Genomic DNA, 21,139 nt, shown 5'->3' on the forward strand with positions numbered 1-21,139 from the left:
GTAGCCGGCGGCATGCGGGCCCTCCACATCGAGGCGTTCAGCTCCTGCATCAGGGGAATGTCAGTTCCCCACGCTGGGCAATCGAACCTCGCGTCCCGGGGCTGTTCGAGCCTTCCACGGCATTGGAGCTCCCGATTAGCCTCTCCCGAGACTGCGAGCCCTTGATGGTAAGTCCACGGTGATCAAGGTGGGAGCGATCCCAGGCAAGGGATCTGCTCCGATGTTCAGCAATGGGGCTCACGACAGTCCGAGGAGGCCTCCAGCTCCACCGATGGTAGGCCGCAGAGCCAGGAGAATGTGATCCGAAGAATGATCACATCTCCGGGAAGGTAGGAATTTGAAAAAAAGTTTCCCCCGATCCCCTCCCCCCTCCCCACACATAAAACATACCGAAGAACATTAAAACAAACTTTGAACACAATAAAAAATAACAAAAAGAAAAAAAAAACGAACAGGCTGCCGGCGCCCCTGGTTGATTTCCTTTAGCCCTAAGAGCTAAATCTAACTCTCTCTTGAAAACATCCAGTGAATTGGCCTCCACTGCCTTCTGTGGTAGAGAATTCCACAGATTCACAACTCTCTGGGTCAAGAAGTTTTTCCTCATCTCAGTCCGAAATGGTCTACCCCTTAGTTTTAAATTGTAACCCCTGGTTCTGGACTCCCTCAACACCGGGAGCAATTTTCCTGCATCTTGCCTGTCCAATCCTTTAAGAATTTTATGTTACTATATGATACCCTCTCATCCTTCTAAATTCCAGTGAATACAACCCAGTCGACCCATTCCTTCATCATATGTCAGTCCCGCCATCCTGGGAATTAACCTGTTGAACCTACGCCACACTCCCTCAATAGCAATAATGTCCCTCCTCAAATTAGACCAGAATTGCTCACAATACTCCAGGTACGGTCTCACCAGGGCCCTGTACAACTGCAGTATGACCTCCTTGCTCCTAAAATCAAATCATCTCGCAATGAAGGCCAACATGCCATTAGCTTTCTTCATTGCCTCCTGTACCTGCATGCTTACTTTCAGCGACCGATGTACAAGCACACCCAGGTCTCGTTGCATCTCCCATTTTTCTAATCTGACACCATTCAGATAATAGTCTGCCTTCCTGTTCTTGCCACCAAAGTGGATAAACTCACATTTATCCACATTATACTGTATCTGCCATGCATCTGCCTACTCACCCAACCTTTCCAAGTCACCCTGTAGCATCATAGCATCTTCCTCACAGCTCACACAGCCACCCAGCTTTGCGCTATCGGCAAACTTGGAGTTGTCACATTTAATCCCCTCGTCTAAATCGTTAATATTTATTGTAAACTAGACTAAGTGGGACCCGTTGGGTCCCAGCATCACACAGGAGGGCTGGTCATCCAACGCAATATTCCACCTCTCCACCAATTCTAATATTGGTGGCCAGTTGGTGGGGGGGGGGGGGGGGCTTTCTGGAGCGCTAGTATGGGTGTTGTGGGCTGAAGGGACTGGTTTCCAGAGGGCTAGTATGCAAATTGTGCGCCAAATGGATTCTTGGGCTGGCGTCTCAGTCAATCAAGCCTGTTGTGCTGGCAACTCACTCACTCACGGCTGGTGGGCTGGTAGTTGACTCACGGCTAATCCTTGAAATTCTATTTCAAGCAGGGTATAAGGCCACCAAATTCAAGTGCAGTTTCTTATCACTTCTAGCAGGGTGCAAGGCCACCAAATTCAAGTGCAGTTTCATACCATTTGAAGTAGGGTGCAAAGCCACTAAAGACAGCGAGTCGTGACCTCTCCCTCCTCCATCTTGCAGAGACTGAGTGGCTCCATCTTGCAGTAAGTAGTGGCTTTCAACTTCAAACCACACCCAAGCCACCATTAGCAGTAAGAGGTGCCTTTCAACTTTGTCAAAGCAACCAAGCCACCATTAGCAGTAAATAGTGCCTTTCAACTTCAAGCCAATGCACCCAAGCCACCATTTGCAGTAAGTAGTCCCTGTCAACCTCATGCCATCATTTGCAGTAAGTAGTGCCTTTCAACTTCAAGCCAAAGCACCCAAGCTGCCACTTGCAGTAAGTAGTGCCTTTTCTACTTCAAGCCAAAGCTCCCAAGCCACCATTTGCAGTAAGTAGTGCCTTTCAACTTCAAGCCAAAGCAACCAAGCCACCATTTGCAGTAAGTAGTGCCTTTCAACTTCAAGCCACACCCAAGCCACCATTTGCAGTAAGTAGTGCCTTTCAACTTTAAGCCAATGCACCCACGCACCCCATTTGCAGTAAGTAGTGCCTTTCAACTTCAAGACACACCCAAGTCATAATTTGCAGGAAGTAGTGACTTTCAACTTCAAGTCAAAGCTCCCAAGTCACCATTTGCAATAAGTAGTGCCTTTCAACTTCAAGCCAAAGCAACCAAGCCACCATTTGCAGTAAGTAGTGCCTTTCAAATTCAAGCCAAAGCAACCAAGCCACCATTTGCAGTAATAGTGCCTTTCAACTTCAAGCCAAAGCTCCCAAGCCACCATTTGCAGTAAGTAGTGCTTTCAAACTCATGCCACCATTTGCAGTAAGTAATGCCTTTCAACTTCAAGCCATTGCACCCAAGCCACCATTTGCAGTAAGTACTGCCTTTCAACTGCAAGCCAAAGCACCCAAGCCACCATTTGCAGTAAGTAGTGCCTTTCAACTTCATGCCACCATTTGCAGTAAGTAGTGCCTTTCAACTGCAAGCCAAAGCACCCAAGCCACCATTTGCAGTAAGTAGTGCCTTTCAACTTCAAGACACACCCAAACCATAATTTGTAGGAAGTAGTGCCTTTCAACTTCAAGCCAAAGCAACCAAGCCACCATTTGCAGTAAGTAGTGCCTTTCAACTTCAAGCCAAAGCAACCAATCAACCATTTGCAGTAAATAGTGCCTTTTAACTTCATGCCACCATTTGCAGTAAGTGATGTCTTTCAACTTCAAGCCACACCCAAGCCACTATTTGCAGTAAGTAGTGCCTTTCAACGTCAAGCCAAAGCAACCAAGCCACCATTTGCAGTAAGTAGTGCCTTTCAACTTCAAGCCAAAGCAACCAATCCACCATTTGCAGTAAATAGTGCCTTTTAACTTCATGCCACCATTTGCAGTAAGTGATGTCTTTCAACTTCAAGCCACACCCAAGCCACTATTTGCAGTAAGTAGTGCCTTTCAACTTCAAGCCAAAGCAACCAAGCCACCATTTGCAGTAAGTAGTGCCTTTCAACTTCAAGCCAAAGCTCCCAAGCCACCATTTGCAGTAAGTAGTGCCTTTCAACTTCATGCCACCATTTGCAGTAAGTAGTGCCTTTCAATTTCAAGACACACCCAAGCCAAGCCAACCAGGGGAGTGGGGGGGGGGGGGGGGGTGGGGCTTTCTGGAGCGCTAGTATGAACCATTTTAGAACCAATAGTCATTTTTTTTGCAAGCTTTAGAACCAATAGACTTTTTTGCAAGCTTTAGAACCAATAGTCATTTTTTTGCAAGCTTTAGAACCAAGTCATTTTTTTGCAAGCTTTAGAACCAGTAGACATTTTTTGCAAGCTTTAGAACCAATAGACATGTTTTGCAAGCTTTAGAACCAAGACATTTTTTGCAAGCTTTAGAACCAATAGACATTTTTTTGCAAGCTTTAGAACCAATAGACATTTTTTGAAAGCTTTAGAACCAATAGACATTTTTTGCAAGCTTTAGAACCAATAGACATTTTTTGCAAGCTTTAGAACCAATAGACATTTTTTTGCAAGCTTTAGAACCAATAGACACTTTTTTTTGTAAGCTTTAGAACCAATAGACACATTCTGCAAGCATTTTAGAACCACTAAGGGCACTTACATTTGAGTAGACATGTGTTCAGTGTTATTCACAGCTCAGAGAAACGTGACCCTCTGCCTTCCTCCATCTTGAAGTGTGTGAGGCACACCACTTCCTGGTTTTATAGTCCCTCCGAGAGAATGGGGAATTTTGTAAAATCATTAATATCTCTGTCATGTTTCATCGGCTGGAAAAATCCTCGGCACACATGCGGCGGAGGGGGGCTCTGAGCGAGGTGGCCAAAAATGACGGCCGTAGGTGGCGGCGTTCTCTCGGAAATCGCAGCACAGATCGCCAAAAGCGGTCAAGAACAGAGTTTTAGTAATATAGAAGATAGAAGATAACTGGGGTCCCAGCACCGAGCCTTGCGGCACCCCACTAGTCACTGCCTGCCATTCTGAAAAGGACCCATTAATTCCTACTTTTTGCTTCCTGTCTGCCAACCAGTTCTCTATCCATGTCCATACCCTACCCCCATAACCATGTGCTCTAATTTTGCACTCTAATCTCCTGCGTGGGACCTTGTCAAAGGCCTTTTGTAAGTCCAGATACACCACATCCACTGGCTCTCCCTTATCCATTCTCTTGTTACATCCTCAAAAAATTCCAGATTAGTCAAGCATGATTTCCCCTTCATAAATCCATGCTGACTTTGACCGATCCTGTCACTGCTTTCCAAATGCGCTGCTATAACATCTTTAACAATCGACTCAAGCATGTTCTCTACTCATGTAAGGCTAACTGGCCTATCATTCCCTGTTTTCTCTCTCCCTCCTTTCTTAAAATGTGGGGTTACATTGGCTACCCTCCAGTAGGAGGTTGATGAGTGGAAATAAGCTAATCATGAAAAAAGATATTGCATCTTTAAGGGGGAAGTGAAACAGGGATTCAAAGGAGGTGACAGTAATAAGACAATAATAATGCAGAAAGATGATGACCTTGGATGCCACACTACACAAATTCAAGGTCACCAACTATCAGGAGCAAAAGCTGTGAAGGAAATGCTAATAACATATACAACAATTTGGAGATGGGTGGTGGTCAGATGATAGAAACTGGAACTGACAAATCAGATGTATGGTAATGCGCCCTATTTACAGCAGTGAAGAACCTCAACAGCTGCCAGAGAGGCCAAAGCCAGCGAAGGCCTACTTTGTCGATTCCAAGCCAGGGAGCGGGGACGGCACTGGCATCACTCGAAGCTGGAGTCCAATGTTCCTGAAGAACAGACGATCCTAGATTCTGGGTGTCTGGCAAAGATACGTGTGACTGTTCCCAAGCGTGACGGACAATATTTAGGACTCGGACACATAATTAATGCCTAAAGGGTCTGTCCCACCAGCATGCGATTGCATGCGTCTAGCGCGACCAAACGTGGTGGCTTGAGGCGTACGGCCTCGCGGGGCGGGTCCCACTTCCAACCGCGGAGCCGTCTGGAATTGTGCGGGTCTGGTCCCGACATCATACTCACCAATCAGCTGGGCAGGAGGCGGGCCGACTGAATTTGGACGTCGCACGGCGTCGGGACGGTGACGTCATCGCGCAACGACACACGCTAGGCGTATGCCGTCAAGACGCTATGTACGGCATCGAGTTGCTGCGTACGCCCGTCGAGGCGCTGCGTACGGCCTCAATGCGGTTGCGGGCCGACAGGCCGTTGTCGCACGGAATTTTTGGACAGTGTCAGTTTTTCGGTGCTCCGCGCGATGTCGGGACCAGCCCCGCACAACTCCACACAACTCCCACTTGAATTTGGTGGCCTTGCACCCTGCTTGAACTGGTATGAAACTGCACTTGAATTTAGTGTCCTTGCACCCAGCTTGAACTGGCATGAAACTGCACTTGAATTTGGTGGCCTTACACTCTACTTGAACTGGCATGAAACTGCACTTGAATTTGGTGGCCTTGCACCCTGCTTAAAGTGGCATGAAACTGCACTTGAATTTGGTGGCCTTGCACCCTGCTTGAACTGGCATGAAACGGCACTTGAATTTGGTGGCCTTTCACCTTGCTTGAAATGGAATTTCAAGTAATAGCCGTGAGTCAGCTGCCAGCCAACCTTGAGTGAGTGAGCTACCAGTACACCAGGCTTGAGTGACTGAGAATCCATTTGTCCTACAATGTCCATACTAGCCTTGGAAACCAGTCCTTTCAGCCCACAACACCCATACTAGCGCTCCAGAAAGCCCCCCCCCCCCCCCCCCCCACTGGCCACCAATATTGGAATTGGTGGAGAGGTGGAATATTGCGTTGGGGGGAACCAGCCCTCCCGTGTGAAGCTGGGACCCAACGGGTCCCACTTAGTCTAGTAGTTTCTAAATGTCTCTATCCATGAGAAATATGTAAAACAGTTAATATAGATTTGAATTATTGCAATAAATAAATTATTTTTAAAACTCTTATTAACTTAACAAGACAAAACATTATATCAATCACAAGTGCTCACACTACATATGTGTGTCCAGCAAAGTAGTAAATTGAGTTAGTCACTATGGATTCCCCATTCCCCCCCGCCCTCCTTTAGAATACGGTGCTAAGTCCAGCAAAAGGGTAGGGGAACAGATTTGTCAGTATCTGACCTCAAGCACATTCCCAATTTGTTTATTGCAATGCACAGGTGTATAGGTGAAGACCATGCTGACCCTTGATGTGGACGTTGCTGGTGGCACTCTATCAAACCAGTGGGAAAAATACATACACTTTCTCCCAACATGAAGGAGTGGATTCATTTGTGGAGGTAGATTGTAAGTTGAAACTTCGATAATCAATTCCAGCTGTTTGTGTGCCCCAGAAGCTGCATTCTATGATTGGAATCTGCTTTTTTACATTTATTCTCAGCAGCCTTGTTGCCAAGTTCTGTGACTGAAACTAGATTTGGATTTGTACTAAAGCCCAGCTACTCTGCTGATGAATGTTATTAGCACATTGTTCATCAAAGCAATTTACTATCAAAATCATGTCTAAGCTGTCATTTCACAGTAGCTCCTTATAACTCAATACAAAATATTATTCAAAATTAGGATATTCTACTCATCTCCATTCTAAGTGGTATCCTGTAAATGGAGCAAATGCAGAATTTGGTTGCAGTGATAAGTGTATAGGGAGTATAATACAGAGCTGAGAACACACCTTTGCGGGGCACTGGTGTCGGGAATTGTTGGGGAGGATATTTTGTCACCTCTTCAATGATTGTGGTCTGAGCGTCAGGGAGTTGAGGATTCAGTTGCAGTTTAGGCTCCAAGGTCTTGAGTTTGGAGATTACTTTAGTTGGGAATCATGGTGTTGGAAGTGGAGCTATAGCCCATAAATAGGCCGATCCCTGTTATCAAGATGTGCCAGTGATGTATAGTACCAGGGAAAAGGAAATAAAAACAATATCTTTGAGCTTCCTAATATTTAGCTGTCCGGCATCTTGTCCGGCAACATCACAATCTGGTTTGGGAACTGCTCTGCCTAGGACAAGAAGGCTTTGCAGAGAGTAGTGTGTTCGGCCAAACGCACTATGGGAAATAAACTTGCCCCCCTGCAGGACCTATACATCAGTAGATGCAGATCCAGAGTCAGCAACATTATGAGAGACCCCTACCACCTCAGCAATGGTCTGTTCCAACTGCTACGGTCAGGCAAACGCCTGTGCTGTTTTGCTGTGAAAACAGAGAGGATGAGATGGAGTTTCTTCCCACAGGCCATTAGGACTGTAAACTCTTATCTCACCAGGGACTATTACATATTTTTCTAATATGTAATTACTGATTCTGTTCTATTCTGTTCTGTAGTTTTTTTGCACAATCCGCAGGCATTGCCATTTTTATTTCACTGCACATCTTGTATGTGTATGTGACAAATAAACCTGACTTGACTTGACTTGAGTGTTCAAAAGGGAACTGCAGATGCTGGAATATCGAAGGTACACAAAATTGCTGGGGAAACTCAGTGGCTAGCCCAGAAACTAGTTGGCTAGCCCGTGCTGTCTCCTCCCCTTCCTTAACCCTCTAGCTGTCTCCTCCCATCCGCCCGCCCTCGGGCTCCTCCTCCTCCTCCCCTTTTCCTTCTTTCTTTCCCCACCCCCCATCAGTCTGAAGAAGGGTTTCGGCCCGAAACGTCGCCTATTTCCTTCGCTCCATAGATGCTGCTGCACCCGCTGAGTTTCCCCAGCAATTTTGTGTACCTTTGACTTGACGAGTTGACTTGTAAAAGTATTCCTGCTCATCCTGGGTTGTATATCAGACAACCATAACACCAATTCAGACAGTGGAGGAGCAGAATATAGGTGAAAGCTAGCAGAACGTTTAAGATGTAGAGAGAAATACAATGCCCTCCATAATGTTTGGGACAAAGACCAGTCATTTATTTATTTGCCTCTGTACTCCACAATTTGAGATTTGTAATTATAAAAAAAAAATCACCTGTGCTCAATCACATGTCAGATTTTATTAAACGGTATTTTAATACATTTTGGTTTCACCATGTAGATATTACAACTGTGTTTATACATCGTCCCCCCATTTCAGGGCACCATAATGTTTGGGACACATGGCTTCACAGGCATTTGCAATTGTTCAGGTGTGTTAATTGCCTCCTCAATGCAGGTATAAGAGAGCTCTCAGCACCTCGTCTTTCCTCCAGTCTTTCCATCACCTTTGGAAACTTTTATTGCTGTTTATCACCATGGGGACCAATGTTGTGCAAATTAAAGTCAAAGAAGACATTATGAGACTAAGAAACAAGAATAAAACTGTTAGACATCAGCCAATCCTTAGGCTTACCAAAGTCAACTGTTTGGAACATCATTAAGAAAGAGAGCACTGGTGAGCTTACTAATCGCAAAGGGACTGGCAGGCCAAGGAAGACCTCCACAGCTGATGCCTAATAAAGAAAAGCCCCCAAACACCTGTCCGACAGATCAGAAACACTCTTCAGGAGTCAGGTGTGGATTTGTCAATGACCACCATCAGCAGAAGATTTCATGAACAGAAATACAGAGGCTACACTGCAAGATACAAACCACTGGTTAGCTGCAAAAATAGGATGGCCAGGATACAATTTGCCAAGAAGTACTTAAAAGAATATGCAGCAAAATACTAAACATGACTACTTTCATTTACATGACATTGTTGTGTCCCAAACATTATGGTGCCCTGAACTGGGGGGGCTATGTAGAAACACTGCTGTAATTTCTACATGGTGAAACCAAAATGTATAAAAAATACCCTTTAATAAGATCTGACAGTGTGCACTTTAACCACATGTGATTTATTTTCTATTACAAATCTCAAATTGTGGAGTACAGGCACATAAATAAATGATGGGTCTTTGTCCCAAACATTATGGAAGACACTGTATATAAAAGAAAGTGAAGGCACTGTTAGGATTTTTTTTAGGTGATCATCCCCTTTTTATTTCTCAGCTCCACCCATATAACCTCACACTACAATCCCTCAATAACATTATTTAAGACTCCATCTCTCACCCTCACTTAGGGAAATCTGACCAGCTGGCTATGCTCCTCCTTCTGATTTAAAGGCAGTGGCTAAAGAGCACATCCCCAGGATTGAGGACTGCACAGAGCTGGTCAGAAGAGGCAGAGTAATGAAAAATGGGCTTTTAAATGTTGTTACTATACCCGTTTCAACTATTTCCTCTAGCAACTCGTTCCGTTTAGCCCCCACCTTCTGTGTGAAAAAGTTGCCCCTCAGATTGCTATTGAATCATTCCCCTCTCACGTTAAAGCTATGTACTTGACTTACCTATCCGGCAAAAAAAACTCAGTGCATTCATCCTATCTATCTATATACCTCATGAGTTTATACACTTCTACAAGATCACCCACCAGCTTCCTGCACTCCAAGGAATAAAGTTCTAGCCTGTCAACCTCTGCCTATAGCCAAGGCCTTCAACTCCTAGCAACACCGTTGTAAATCTTCTCTGCATGCTTTCCAGTTTAATGGCATCTTTCCTATAGCAGGGTGATTAAAACAAAACCATTTAGATGAATATTATCTGGGTATGAAAAACTTACCCAGTTTTTGATTGATTAACAGCACCTGCAAGCAACTTCACTGTCTCGGGATTGTCTTCCATTCCATTTCGCAAGTTCAAGAATCTTTTCACAAAGTCTTCAGAAGACATAAGGCGCTCCCCATTCTTCTCAACTGTTGCATACTGAAAGGAGCAAAAAAATATTGAATCAGTCTGTTTTGGTTATTTATTTGTTGGTGCAGAGATATATTGTAAATATTGGTGGAATGGCAGCATTTATTGCCCTTAAATAAATATGATTTAAATAAATATCTCTGGACTAAGCAAATGTTAAGAATATACCATCTTGATAAGTCTGGAGTTACATGCAAGCCATACTAGGTAAACACAACAGATTTTCAATTTATGACACTCCTGTAGTTTTTTATTAAAATTTGTTTTGTTTTTAAATTGCAGGTTATTTAATTACTTGGATTTAAATTCAATTTGAATTTATATTTAGTCTACTGTGCTACTATACAGTCTTCACAGCATAAGCTAGGGTACTCTCCGAATCTCCTCACCCATTTGCGGACATTGGGCATTGTGTATAAAACTGATGCTCTACAAAATGCGGCATAGTGGTGCAGCTGATAGAGCTGCTGGCTCACAGTGCCAGAGACCCAGGTTCATTGCTGACCTCAGGTGCTGTCTGTGTGGAATTTGCATATTCTCCCTATGATCGCGTGGGTTTCCTCCAGGTGTTTGGTTTTCCTCCCAAATTCAAAAGACGTGTGAGTTTGCAGGGCAATTGACCTCCATAAATTAGCCCCAGTGTATAAAGAGTGGAAGTGAAAGTGGGATAATATTGAACTAGTATGAATGGGTGATCTGAAAACTAAACCTAAATGCTGAGATCTATATTCTGCATTCCTTTGTATCTTCCCCTTTGCTCTATTGTATTCTAGCATGAAAATCTAGCATGTGAAAATATCTAAAATTCACATCAGTAATTTCTACATATTTTTTCTTCATCAAACAATTTTTGCCATTTATTTATCAATAATGCTAATTAGCATTCTTTCTTTTACTTCCTTTTGTAAGTTTAAATGCTCAGAAATACAATTATCTAGTTCGTACTGTTAGGACAAGATTTCTATTAAAACTAAATGCCTGCAATTTTATTGTTGTCCTTGGTGTGATATATGCTTAGCAGATTTGATTAATGCTCTGTGGATTTCTGGTTTGTACAACAGTTCAACACATTTCCTGTTACAAACAAAGACTTAGTAGTGCTTAGACTACCATCTTCAATGTGACAGCAGGAAAAGCCGATTTGAAATTCAAAAGGCCTGTCCCACGAGCATGCAACTCCATGCGGCAAGTGCGACCTAACGTGGTCGCTTGAGCCGTACGGCCTCACGGGGCCGGTCCCACTTCGATCGCCGGAGCCGTATGGAGTTGTGCGGAGCTGGTCCCGAGAGTTGGGCTCCGAAAAACTGACCATGTTCAAAAATTCCGCGCGGCAACGGCCTGCCAGACCGCAGCCGCCTCGACGCCGTACGCACCGCCTCGACATGCATGCGCAGCATCTTGACGCAATACGCACGTCTCGACTTCGTACGTCACGCGCGAACTCGCGCGAACGCTCAAACTTCACGTCACTCACTCGACCTCCGCGCGGCCCCCACTTCCGGTTTGATCGCGCTCGCCGCATGCAGGCGCATGCTGGTGGGACCGGCCCTTAAAGCCTCGGATTTAATTACAAAACTCATGGCTTACCAGGCAGCAGTGATCCCTGCTTCTTATATCTTTCTGAGACCTTCAATAGCTCCAGAGATTTGAGGACAGCACAAAAATACAGTTATCTCAATTCACCGAAAAGTCAACCAAGACAGTGTCCTCCTCCACACTAAAATCCCTAACATTGCTTAAAGACAAGAAGTCACACAAGGCAGATAAACTGAGCATAGATCAACAGATGAGATTGTGATTCTATAGTTATTACAGAAACATGGTCAAGGGATGGCCAGGAAGCAGCTCAATGTTCCAAGTATCAATGTTTCCAATGTGACAGAGGTGGAGTTAAAAAGGGAGGGAGAGAATATCATGGCAGTACTTAGAGAGGATATGGTGGAGAAATAACCCAGCAAGGGCACATAGGTAGAATTCAGACATAAGAAAAGGATAATCATTTTGATGAGATAGCACCGACCCAAACAGTCAATGGAAATGAGAGGAGCAAATATGTAGAGGAATCACAGCTGTGTCAGAATAATAGGGTTGAAATTGCAGATGATTTTAACTTTCCTAATGTGGACTGGGACTACCTTAGTGCTCAAAGATTTGATGGGCAGATTCTTTTAAATGTGTCCAGGAACGTTTTCTGAAGCTATTTGTAGATGATTCTACTAGAGAAGAGGCAACACTTGATCTCCTGCCAGGAATTTAGGCTGGGAAGTAGTTGATGTATCAGTGCGGGAGCACTTTGGGACCAATGACCATAATTATATCAGGTTCACGTTATTTACGGGAAAAGATACGACTGATTTGCAGGTCAAAGACCTGAATTGGGAAAGATTTATTTGAATGGCATTAGGCAAATTATATTTAACTCAGACATGTGCAAAGTGATGCATTTTTGGAATTTAAACCAGGGCATGGTATGCACAGTGAACAGCTGTGCCCTGGGCAGTGTTATTGAACAGAAAGATGTTGGGGTACAAGTTGCATAGTTCCCTGAAACACAGGCAGATGAGCTGCTGAAGAAGCATTGGACATGCTTGTTTTCATCGTCTGAGGCACAGAGTACAAGGGTTGGGATGTTATGCTACATGTACAAACATTGGGCCTCACTTGGGGTATTGTATGTAGTTTTGGTCACCACCAGTAAGGACATGGTTAAGACAACAAACGTGCTGAAGAGATTCTCCGGGATTACCCAAATTGAACGGCTTGCATTATCAGGAGAAATAGGGCAGGTTAGGTGTATTTTCCCAGGAGTGAAGGAGACTGAGAGGTGACATGATAGAAACAAAGAACTGGAGATGCTGGTTTATATCAAAGATAGACACAGAGTGCACAAGTACCTCAGCGGATCAGGCAGTAAGTGGATTAGTATAGATGGTTGGCACTGACATGGTGGACTGAAGGACCTGCTTGTGTATTGTACAACTCTATGACTTTATAACACCGATGCCCAGTAGGCTCCTATGAGAAGGTCACATCATTTGCGGTCAGTAAGGTCATTACCCATTTTCCTGTACAACCCAGTATTCTTGAATTCTACTTTTGTTTGGAAATCTATTGATCCCTGCCATGAACCTACTCACTGACAGCCTCTGCAGTCCTCTTGGGTATAGAAATCCCATGAATCACATCTTCAGGGTATAGAACATTTTTTTAGATATCTAGCTAACTCACTTGCATGAGATCATTACAGTCACAGAGATATATAAAGCAATAAATTGATCTTTCAGCCCACCTTGCCCATGGTGAACAAGTTTGCAAACTGGGCTAGTCCCATTTGCCTATATTTGGCCTATAGCCCTCAAAACGCTTCTTATCCAGATATCTGTCCAAATGTCTTGTAAAAGTCGTAAATTAATCGGCTTCAATATCTTCTCATTATCCACGATTCTAGATCACCACTGCCAAGGGTTTCAATATCAAATGTATCAGAACCAGGGCAATTAAATTATTATTTGCGGCAACTTTTACAGACCCATTAATGCAACAAACATACAATAAACAATAATACAATAAATGATCAGTCATACTAGATAACCAGATCATAATAGTACAAACCTAGTACACAGTGCAACCTTTATATAACATCCATTGTAGTTCATGGTTGGAGAGTGTCGTTCAAGAGCCTGATGGTTGATGGGTGCAGCCAGTCAGTATTCTGTAAAAGTTTGTTAGAGAATTCGGCAACATGCCGAATCTCCTCAAATTCCATAATACCAATCTTCTCATTTCCCCAGCGAAATATCAATCCCTCTTCAGAAATGTCAGTAACTTGCCAACAGCAAAAGGCATGTACTATAAAGATTGTTGGTGGCTCACTGCTGCATCGAATGACTCACCCATTTATGTGCGATTTAAGGGCAGCACTGTGGTTGAGTTGCTGCCTTACAGTGCCAGAGACCCAGGTTCGAGCCTGACTATGGTGCAGTCTGCACACGTGGCCTTTCTCCTGGTGCTCTGTTTTCCTCCCACATTCCAAAGATGTTCAGATTTGTAGGATAATTGGCTGCTGTAAATTGACCCTAGTATGTAGGATAGAACTAGTGTACGGGTGATCGTTGTTCACTGCGGACTCGGTAAACCAAATGGTCAGATTCCACGCTGTATCTATAAACTAAACTAAAATTTCCAAGCTTCTCTCATTAAAAAATCAGTGAATTGGCCTCCACTGCCTTCTGTGGCAGAGAATTCCAGATTCACAACTCTCTGGAGATGTTACATTTAATTCCCTTGTCTAATTCGTTAATATATATTGTAAATAACTGAGCCTTGCAGCATCCCACTAGTAACTGCCTGCCATTATGAAAAGGATCCGTTAATTCCTACTCTTTGCTTCCTGTCTGCCAACCAGTTCTCTATCCATGTCCATACCCTTCCTCCAATACCATGTGCTCTAATTTTGCACACTAATCTCTTGCGTGGGACCATGTCAAAGGCTTTTTGAAAGTCTAGATACACCACTTTCCCTTATCCATTCTACTTGTTACATCCTCAAAAAATTCCGGAAGATTAGTCAAGCATGAATATAAATCCATGCTGACTCTGACCGATCCTGTCACTGCTTTCCAAATGTGCAGCTATGACATCTTTAATAATTGATTCAAGAACTGGTCTATAATTCCGTTTGCCCTCTCCTTCCTTTCTTAAAAAGCGGGGTTACATTAGATACCTTCCACTCCACAGGAACTGATCCAGAGTCTAGAGAACATTGGAAAATGATCACCAATGCATCCACGATTTCTAGGGCCACATCCTTGAGTACTCTGGGATGAAGACTATTAGGCCGGGGGATTTATCTGCCTTCACAAAACAAAAAGAATGTGTGATAAACTGAGTCGAAATTAGTTTAATGGGGATAGGTTTCGGCATATTAAGCTATTTGGCCTGTGTAGTGAGTTGTTAATATTAGGACTTGTTTGTCAGGCTAGTCTTAAATGAGCAGAATAAAAAAATCCACAGAAAATGTTAAATGCTGTAAAAACTAAGCAGGTCAGGCAGCATTCATGGGAAGACAAACTGATAATATTTCAGAGAAGGGACCTCATCTGAAACATTAACTGTTTTTTCTTCACATTCTTTCTCTTACTAAAAACCAAATTTCATCTATGTGTTTCCCAATTCTGACAAAGGGTTGCAGACTCAAAATGTTGACTGCTTTTCTTTCCTCAGATGCTGTCTGATTTGCTGTTTTATATATATATATATATATATAAAGTAACTCGTTGTAAAGTCACGTACCTTTATAAAAATTGTTTTAAGTTCATCTGGATTTGCTTCCTTGGTCAAACTCAACTGGAAAATAAAGGTTTAACTTACATTGCAAAGCAACAGTGCATGGTTGATGTCTGAGTTACATACAAAATTACACAGCAGCTAAGTTTAATAAAACATTTCACTAGAGGTTAAATTATATAAAGTTCAATCAATAGAATGGGTTTTGCATTTTACAGGTGAAGTTAAATATAGGGGCCTTGAGGGAGGGAGTTTGAGGAAAAGACAAATCAGTTCAAGATTCTGCCAAAGGTAGAGAAGCCTGAGGCATTGTAATAAGGATCAAAGGGAGCATCAGAGAATACTGAATAGTGCAGAGGGAAAAGGAATCAGAGGAAATTTAGCATTGAAAAGTCCATGGTTTGAACAGTTACATAATATCTCCACACAATGATTCTGAACAACATGCAGATTGTTCCTAAATATTCACTGAGCGGTAATTAAATGTTTCCAAATTAACTCTTGGAATTTAATTGTTTATGATTCTCAGACTTATCTGTTGCAGCGCAAGCAAGGGGTGGATTACAAATTACTCTTCACTGAGAGCCTCTCAGAAGGCTAGCTCCTTCTGCCACACTGCAATCCATTAAAAAAAACACTATACAATGGAAAATTTGAGAATGTTATCACACAGCATCAAAAGAATCGTCTAAATGAAGATGCAGTAAATATTAACTATAAGAGATGATAATTGTTATGAACCAGCAATTTCTTTGCTGATAATTTAATTTATTCAGAAATATAAATCTCCACAATGGCATTGAATACTCACATTAAGTAAGTCGTTATATTTTAAGCATTTTGTGGTTGGCTACTAGGTTCAAAGCCATTATTGAAAATGTTCTATAAGCTGGGCACTGAAATATACGTACACATAAAAATTCGATATAATTGTGTTGAATGTACAGAGACCAAGGTGTGGAATTAAACATTCCAGGATAGTTAATTTTTACTGCAGCACTGAAATAAAGCATGGAATAAAGGCAATAGAAAGGAATGATCTTTGCCTTATAAATCATAACATTTGCGTGGACCAAAGAAACAGCAAAGGCGCATAAAACATTGATACTAGTCAGTCAGGCTCTCAAACAGCAGTGGTAAGGCAGGACGCTGTATAAATCAGGTACTTTGAGGTGCAATTAACAAGGATAGTCTCAGAAACAGAAGACATGAATCTACTTTCCAACTGATGCAAACCATTTGATCATTAATACTTTAGAGGATTAATTTATGGAATGCAGAAGAAATTATTGTCTAGATCAGTATGTTGAGGAACCAACAGGCATGCAGACTATATTAGATGAGATATCGCATAATGAAATATAATTAATTGATGATTCTATGGTTAACAGTTAACTTGTGTCTCATATGATACAGCAATTGAAATACTAGCAATCTGAAACAAACAAAAATCATTGTAAACATGCAACATGATTAAAGTTTCAGATCAGCTATTTCTGATTGATGAAACTGATGAAATAAGATGCAAAATGCTTCAAACTACCCGATTTAGAGATTTTTATTTAAAAAAAACCTTATTGATAGTAACTGTCTCCCATTCTGGGGTGTATTGATATAACGGGGGATACCACAGGTCATATTGACTACTAATAAACTGATGAAGGCATCGACTCAATTTCACTTCACACAAATGCAGCCTATCCTGCTGAGATTTCCAGCATTTTGATTATGATTTAGATTTCAACTCCTAATTGTTTTTCTCTCTGCTGATTCTGCCCAAACTGACCATTTCTAACATTTTCTGTTTTTAATTTCAGATTTCCAGAATTTTAATTTTGCTGACAAATATTGTAGGCACACTATCAAATCAATCATTAGCACAATTTTGAACAAGCTAGTTTTCTTTCCATCCCAACCTCTGAGAACATCTCACCATAGTGCTCTGGTATAAAACTGTTAACCAGATGAATATTTCAAAAATGAAACTCACAGAACTACTTTAAATGGGAACTAGTTAAATAATCAGACCACTATTGTGCAATTATTGTGTTAAGGATGAAAGATGCAAATACCTCCATTTCACAACTAACTAATGTTTGTTTGTTTTTAATATATTGAACTTTTTGATGTTTATTATGATGTCTCCTGAATAATATGTTTACAGCGCTGCTACAGGTAAGAATGTAATTTCAATGTCGTTGTTCTGTTTTGGGACATGTGACAACAAAACTCTATTGACTGTGCAACTTAACACATTCTACAATTTAAGCAATAGGGAATTACAACAACCATTTCACGTTGCAAAAAAGCCCATAAATATATATTTTGATCACTGCAAGAATGAGAATTAAACGGGCACCATCAAGTATTTGCCCAACCCTGCCACGTGGTAAGCGATGTCTCCACTCTTCATACTTGTTTAATGCATTTGACGCAACAAATGCTCATACTATCAATAATCATGCTTGAAGACTTCTATAACTGGGGTTATATATGAAGATTAGGGGGGGGGGGGGGAAGACGGATATTATTTGATGTCTCCTTTCCTGTTAGAAAGGACATTATCCTGTTGCTTGATTTAGATTTGCGTCCCCATGTGAATTAATTAACCACTGCAAGCGTATATAATACTTAAAAGAAAAACACATTTTTTCCCAGGCATTTGTGGACTGTTTCAGCGAACCAAAGGCCCTGAAATGTGCGCATATAAGCAGAGGCGATGCTTGCTTTAGATTGCATTCAACCCAACTGTTCATCAATTAATATTTTGTAAAAACCACGTAGTAGGCCCCCTTTATGAACAGCTGACATGTTCAACAAAACCGTCGGCTAAAACACTTCCAAGCTTGACCAAGTCGGCAAAGACACAGTGGAGGATTCTGGTTTCTTGCATAAAAACAAAAATCACAAAAAGCGGGTATCTGGAAAATCACTGAATTGTATTTTGAAGCTCATTCTCAAAGGATGGATGTCACCCTCAATCCCTTCCACTGTTGGAGACGAGGACAAAGGCCAGGGAATGGGAAGGACACAACATGAACAAATACAGCAGAGAGCCAGGGAGAGGATGGGAAGCTCGACATCTCCCTCCAAGCCGATCCCGCTTGTTAGCGCGCCTGCCTTCCCGCGGCCATTCCCTCCTCACCTTGGCGGCCATCCTCGAGTCGACCTCCTCGCTTCAAAACCACCCGACACCAGCGCGCGGGACATAGAGCAGAGCAGGGGTGGCGCGTTCCGTCACAATCAAACATCTTATAGCAGAGCGTCACAATCAAACATCTTATAGCAGAGCGTCACAATCAAACATCTTATAGCAGAGCGTCACAATCGTGGCTCGGGCTTGAAGAGGAAAGCGGGATATTTGAATACAAAGGGTAACACAATGGCAGCGCGAAAGGAAGGAAGCAACCTCTACAACAAAACAACAAAAGTAGCAGTAAGAATATATATATATGAAAATATATATATGATATATAAATATATATATGAAACATATATATATATATGAAACAAAGTTATACTGGATCAACCCTTGCGGGTCGAGTAGCATCTGTGGTAGGAAGAGGACAGTCAAATATATATATATCTATATCGGATATACGTATATCGGATATATGTATCTATATATATATATATATATATATCGGATATATGTATATCGGATATATATAAATATATATCGGGTATATAATATATATGTAATGTGTGTGTGCGTGTTTTATATGTGGGTAGCAATGTTACAAAATGTTGAGATTTTAAAAATCAAGCCTGTAATTTGTCCCATCAGATAAAGCATAAAAATAACTTCAATTTGACACCCAATTCACTTCCATATCTTCAGTATTAAAAAGGTTACGGCCATTTTCATAGTCGGAAATTAGCATCTTGTTCCCTATTGCTTTTCCATTGACTTAGTACAAAAGCTGTGATCGAGAACAGTCACAAGCCCATAACTTTCTTAAAAATTAAGAGAACTGAATGAAATTTTCAGTTATTATAGATTGAAGCATTCTGAAACAAATATAAAACTTCTTACTTGGATGACCTGAAATTAAAGCATATAATTAGTTAAGGCCCTGTCCCACGTACGTGTCCTTGGCACGCAAATTACGCGACCTCGTCGTTGCATTGAGGCGCACGGGTATCGTGTGGCCGCGCGTGGCCGGTCCCACTGAGAAGCGCGGAGGGGTATGGAGTTGTGCGCGGTATTGCGCAGCGCTCCGGGAAACAAAATCTTCACGTGCCACCGGCCTGTCGCGTAACTGACGGCAAAAGTGGGACAGGCCCATGTCCCTGGCGCGACGCAACGTCTCACCTCCAACAGCAGCAGAAGCAGGCAAACGATCGTCGAACTCGGCTTGGGGCTCACGGCCGTTGCGGAACCGGATCCGCCCCCACTTCTACTCCCAGAGCGGGGCTACGAAAATTGAAGATAGACACAAAATGCTGGAGTAACTCAGCGGGACCAGCAGCATCTCTGGAGAGAAGGAATGGATGACATTTCGGGTCAAGACCCTTCTTTCACACTGAGGACACGTAAACGGGACAGGGGCTTTACTTACCTAATTGTAGCTATTTACAAAATTGACCATTACAGAGCTGCCAACATTGGGTGAGAGTTGAGAGTGAGAAATTGCGAGGGAGTGTAGAGACCGAGGGGGAGAGGGTACGGAGTTTTTGCATTTTCAGCTTGAAATTGTGCAATCTGGTGCATACTGTAGCAAGTCTTTTAACTTACACTTGAATGCAACATTTATGCTTCAAATTGGATTAGGTAGGAATAAGGTTAGGCTAAATGAATGAATGAATGAATACGTTTATTGTCATTGCACAATACTGTGCAACGAAATTCCATTACACCTCCTCCGGTTAAAAACAATACAAACACGACAACCATTGACACATATGTACACTTATTAGTAAAAATAAATAGGTGTTTTAAAAGAATTAAAAAAATAAATAGGTGTTTTAAAAGAATTACATTCCTAATTACATTCCACAGTAGAGCCAGGCCCTGATCAAGAGGTGCAGCACATGAATGACCTTAGTATATTCATGCATGGAAATCAGATTATAATTCATGCTGTTATGCATATATATAGAGAAACAAAAACATAGAAACAAGGCAAGAGGAGTCAGACTTCCATCACTGTTCTGCACAAATAAATTAATCAACCTTACCCTTTGACTATAGAAACAAGACAAAAATAATGCCACATATTCAACCGTATATGGTTCAATGAAATTAATATATATATGTAAAACATATATATGGAAACAGGCCCTTCGGCCCACCAAGTCCACACCGACCAGCAATCTACCATATACCAGTTGTATTCTACAAGCCAGGGACAATTTACAGAAGCCAATTATCCTACAAACCTGCACTTCTTTCGGATGTGGGAGAAACCGGAATATCCAGAGAAAACCCATGTGGTCATAAGGGAGAATGTACAAATACTGTACAGACAGCACCCGTAGTCAGGATCAAATCTGGGTCTGTGGTGCTGTAAGGCAGCAACTCTACCGCTGCGCCACCGTGCCACCCTATTAAATTATTTTTTCTGGTATATATTTATTACTAGACTAAGTGGGACCCGTTGGGTCCCATGTTCACATGGGAAAGCTGGTCCCCCGATGCAACATTCCACCTCTCCACCAATTCCAATATTGTTGGCCAGTGGGGGGGGGGGGACTTTCTGGAGTGCTGGTATGGGTGTTGTTGGCTGCAGGGACTACTGGTCTCCAGAGGGCTAGTATGGACATTGTGGACCAAATGGATTCTTGGGGTGGCAGCTCATTCCCTCACTCCTGATGTGCTGGCAGCTCATTCACGGCTGGTGGGCTGGCAGTTGACTCCTTGAAATTCCATTTCAAGCAGAGTGC

At 42.4% G+C, this 21,139-nt stretch overlaps 1 protein-coding gene across 1 annotated transcript in view; it reads right to left on the bottom strand.

Moving 5' to 3' along the window:
* Positions 1-18,502, bottom strand: part of LOC116984838 (calcium-binding mitochondrial carrier protein Aralar2-like) — an 89,133-nt gene extending 70,631 nt beyond the window's left edge. The window contains exons 1-3 of the mRNA XM_033039258.1: positions 18,399-18,502; positions 15,260-15,313; positions 9,834-9,976 (exon numbers count right to left, since the gene is read on the bottom strand). Coding sequence (XP_032895149.1) covers positions 9,834-9,976; positions 15,260-15,313; positions 18,399-18,410 — 209 coding nt within the window. The 5' untranslated portion in view covers positions 18,411-18,502. The remainder of the gene's footprint in view (positions 1-9,833; positions 9,977-15,259; positions 15,314-18,398) is intronic.
* Between the last annotated feature and the right edge of the window lie 2,637 nt (positions 18,503-21,139).

This window comes from Amblyraja radiata, chromosome 2 (assembly GCF_010909765.2).
Source record: "Amblyraja radiata isolate CabotCenter1 chromosome 2, sAmbRad1.1.pri, whole genome shotgun sequence".
NCBI lineage: Eukaryota > Metazoa > Chordata > Chondrichthyes > Rajiformes > Rajidae > Amblyraja > Amblyraja radiata.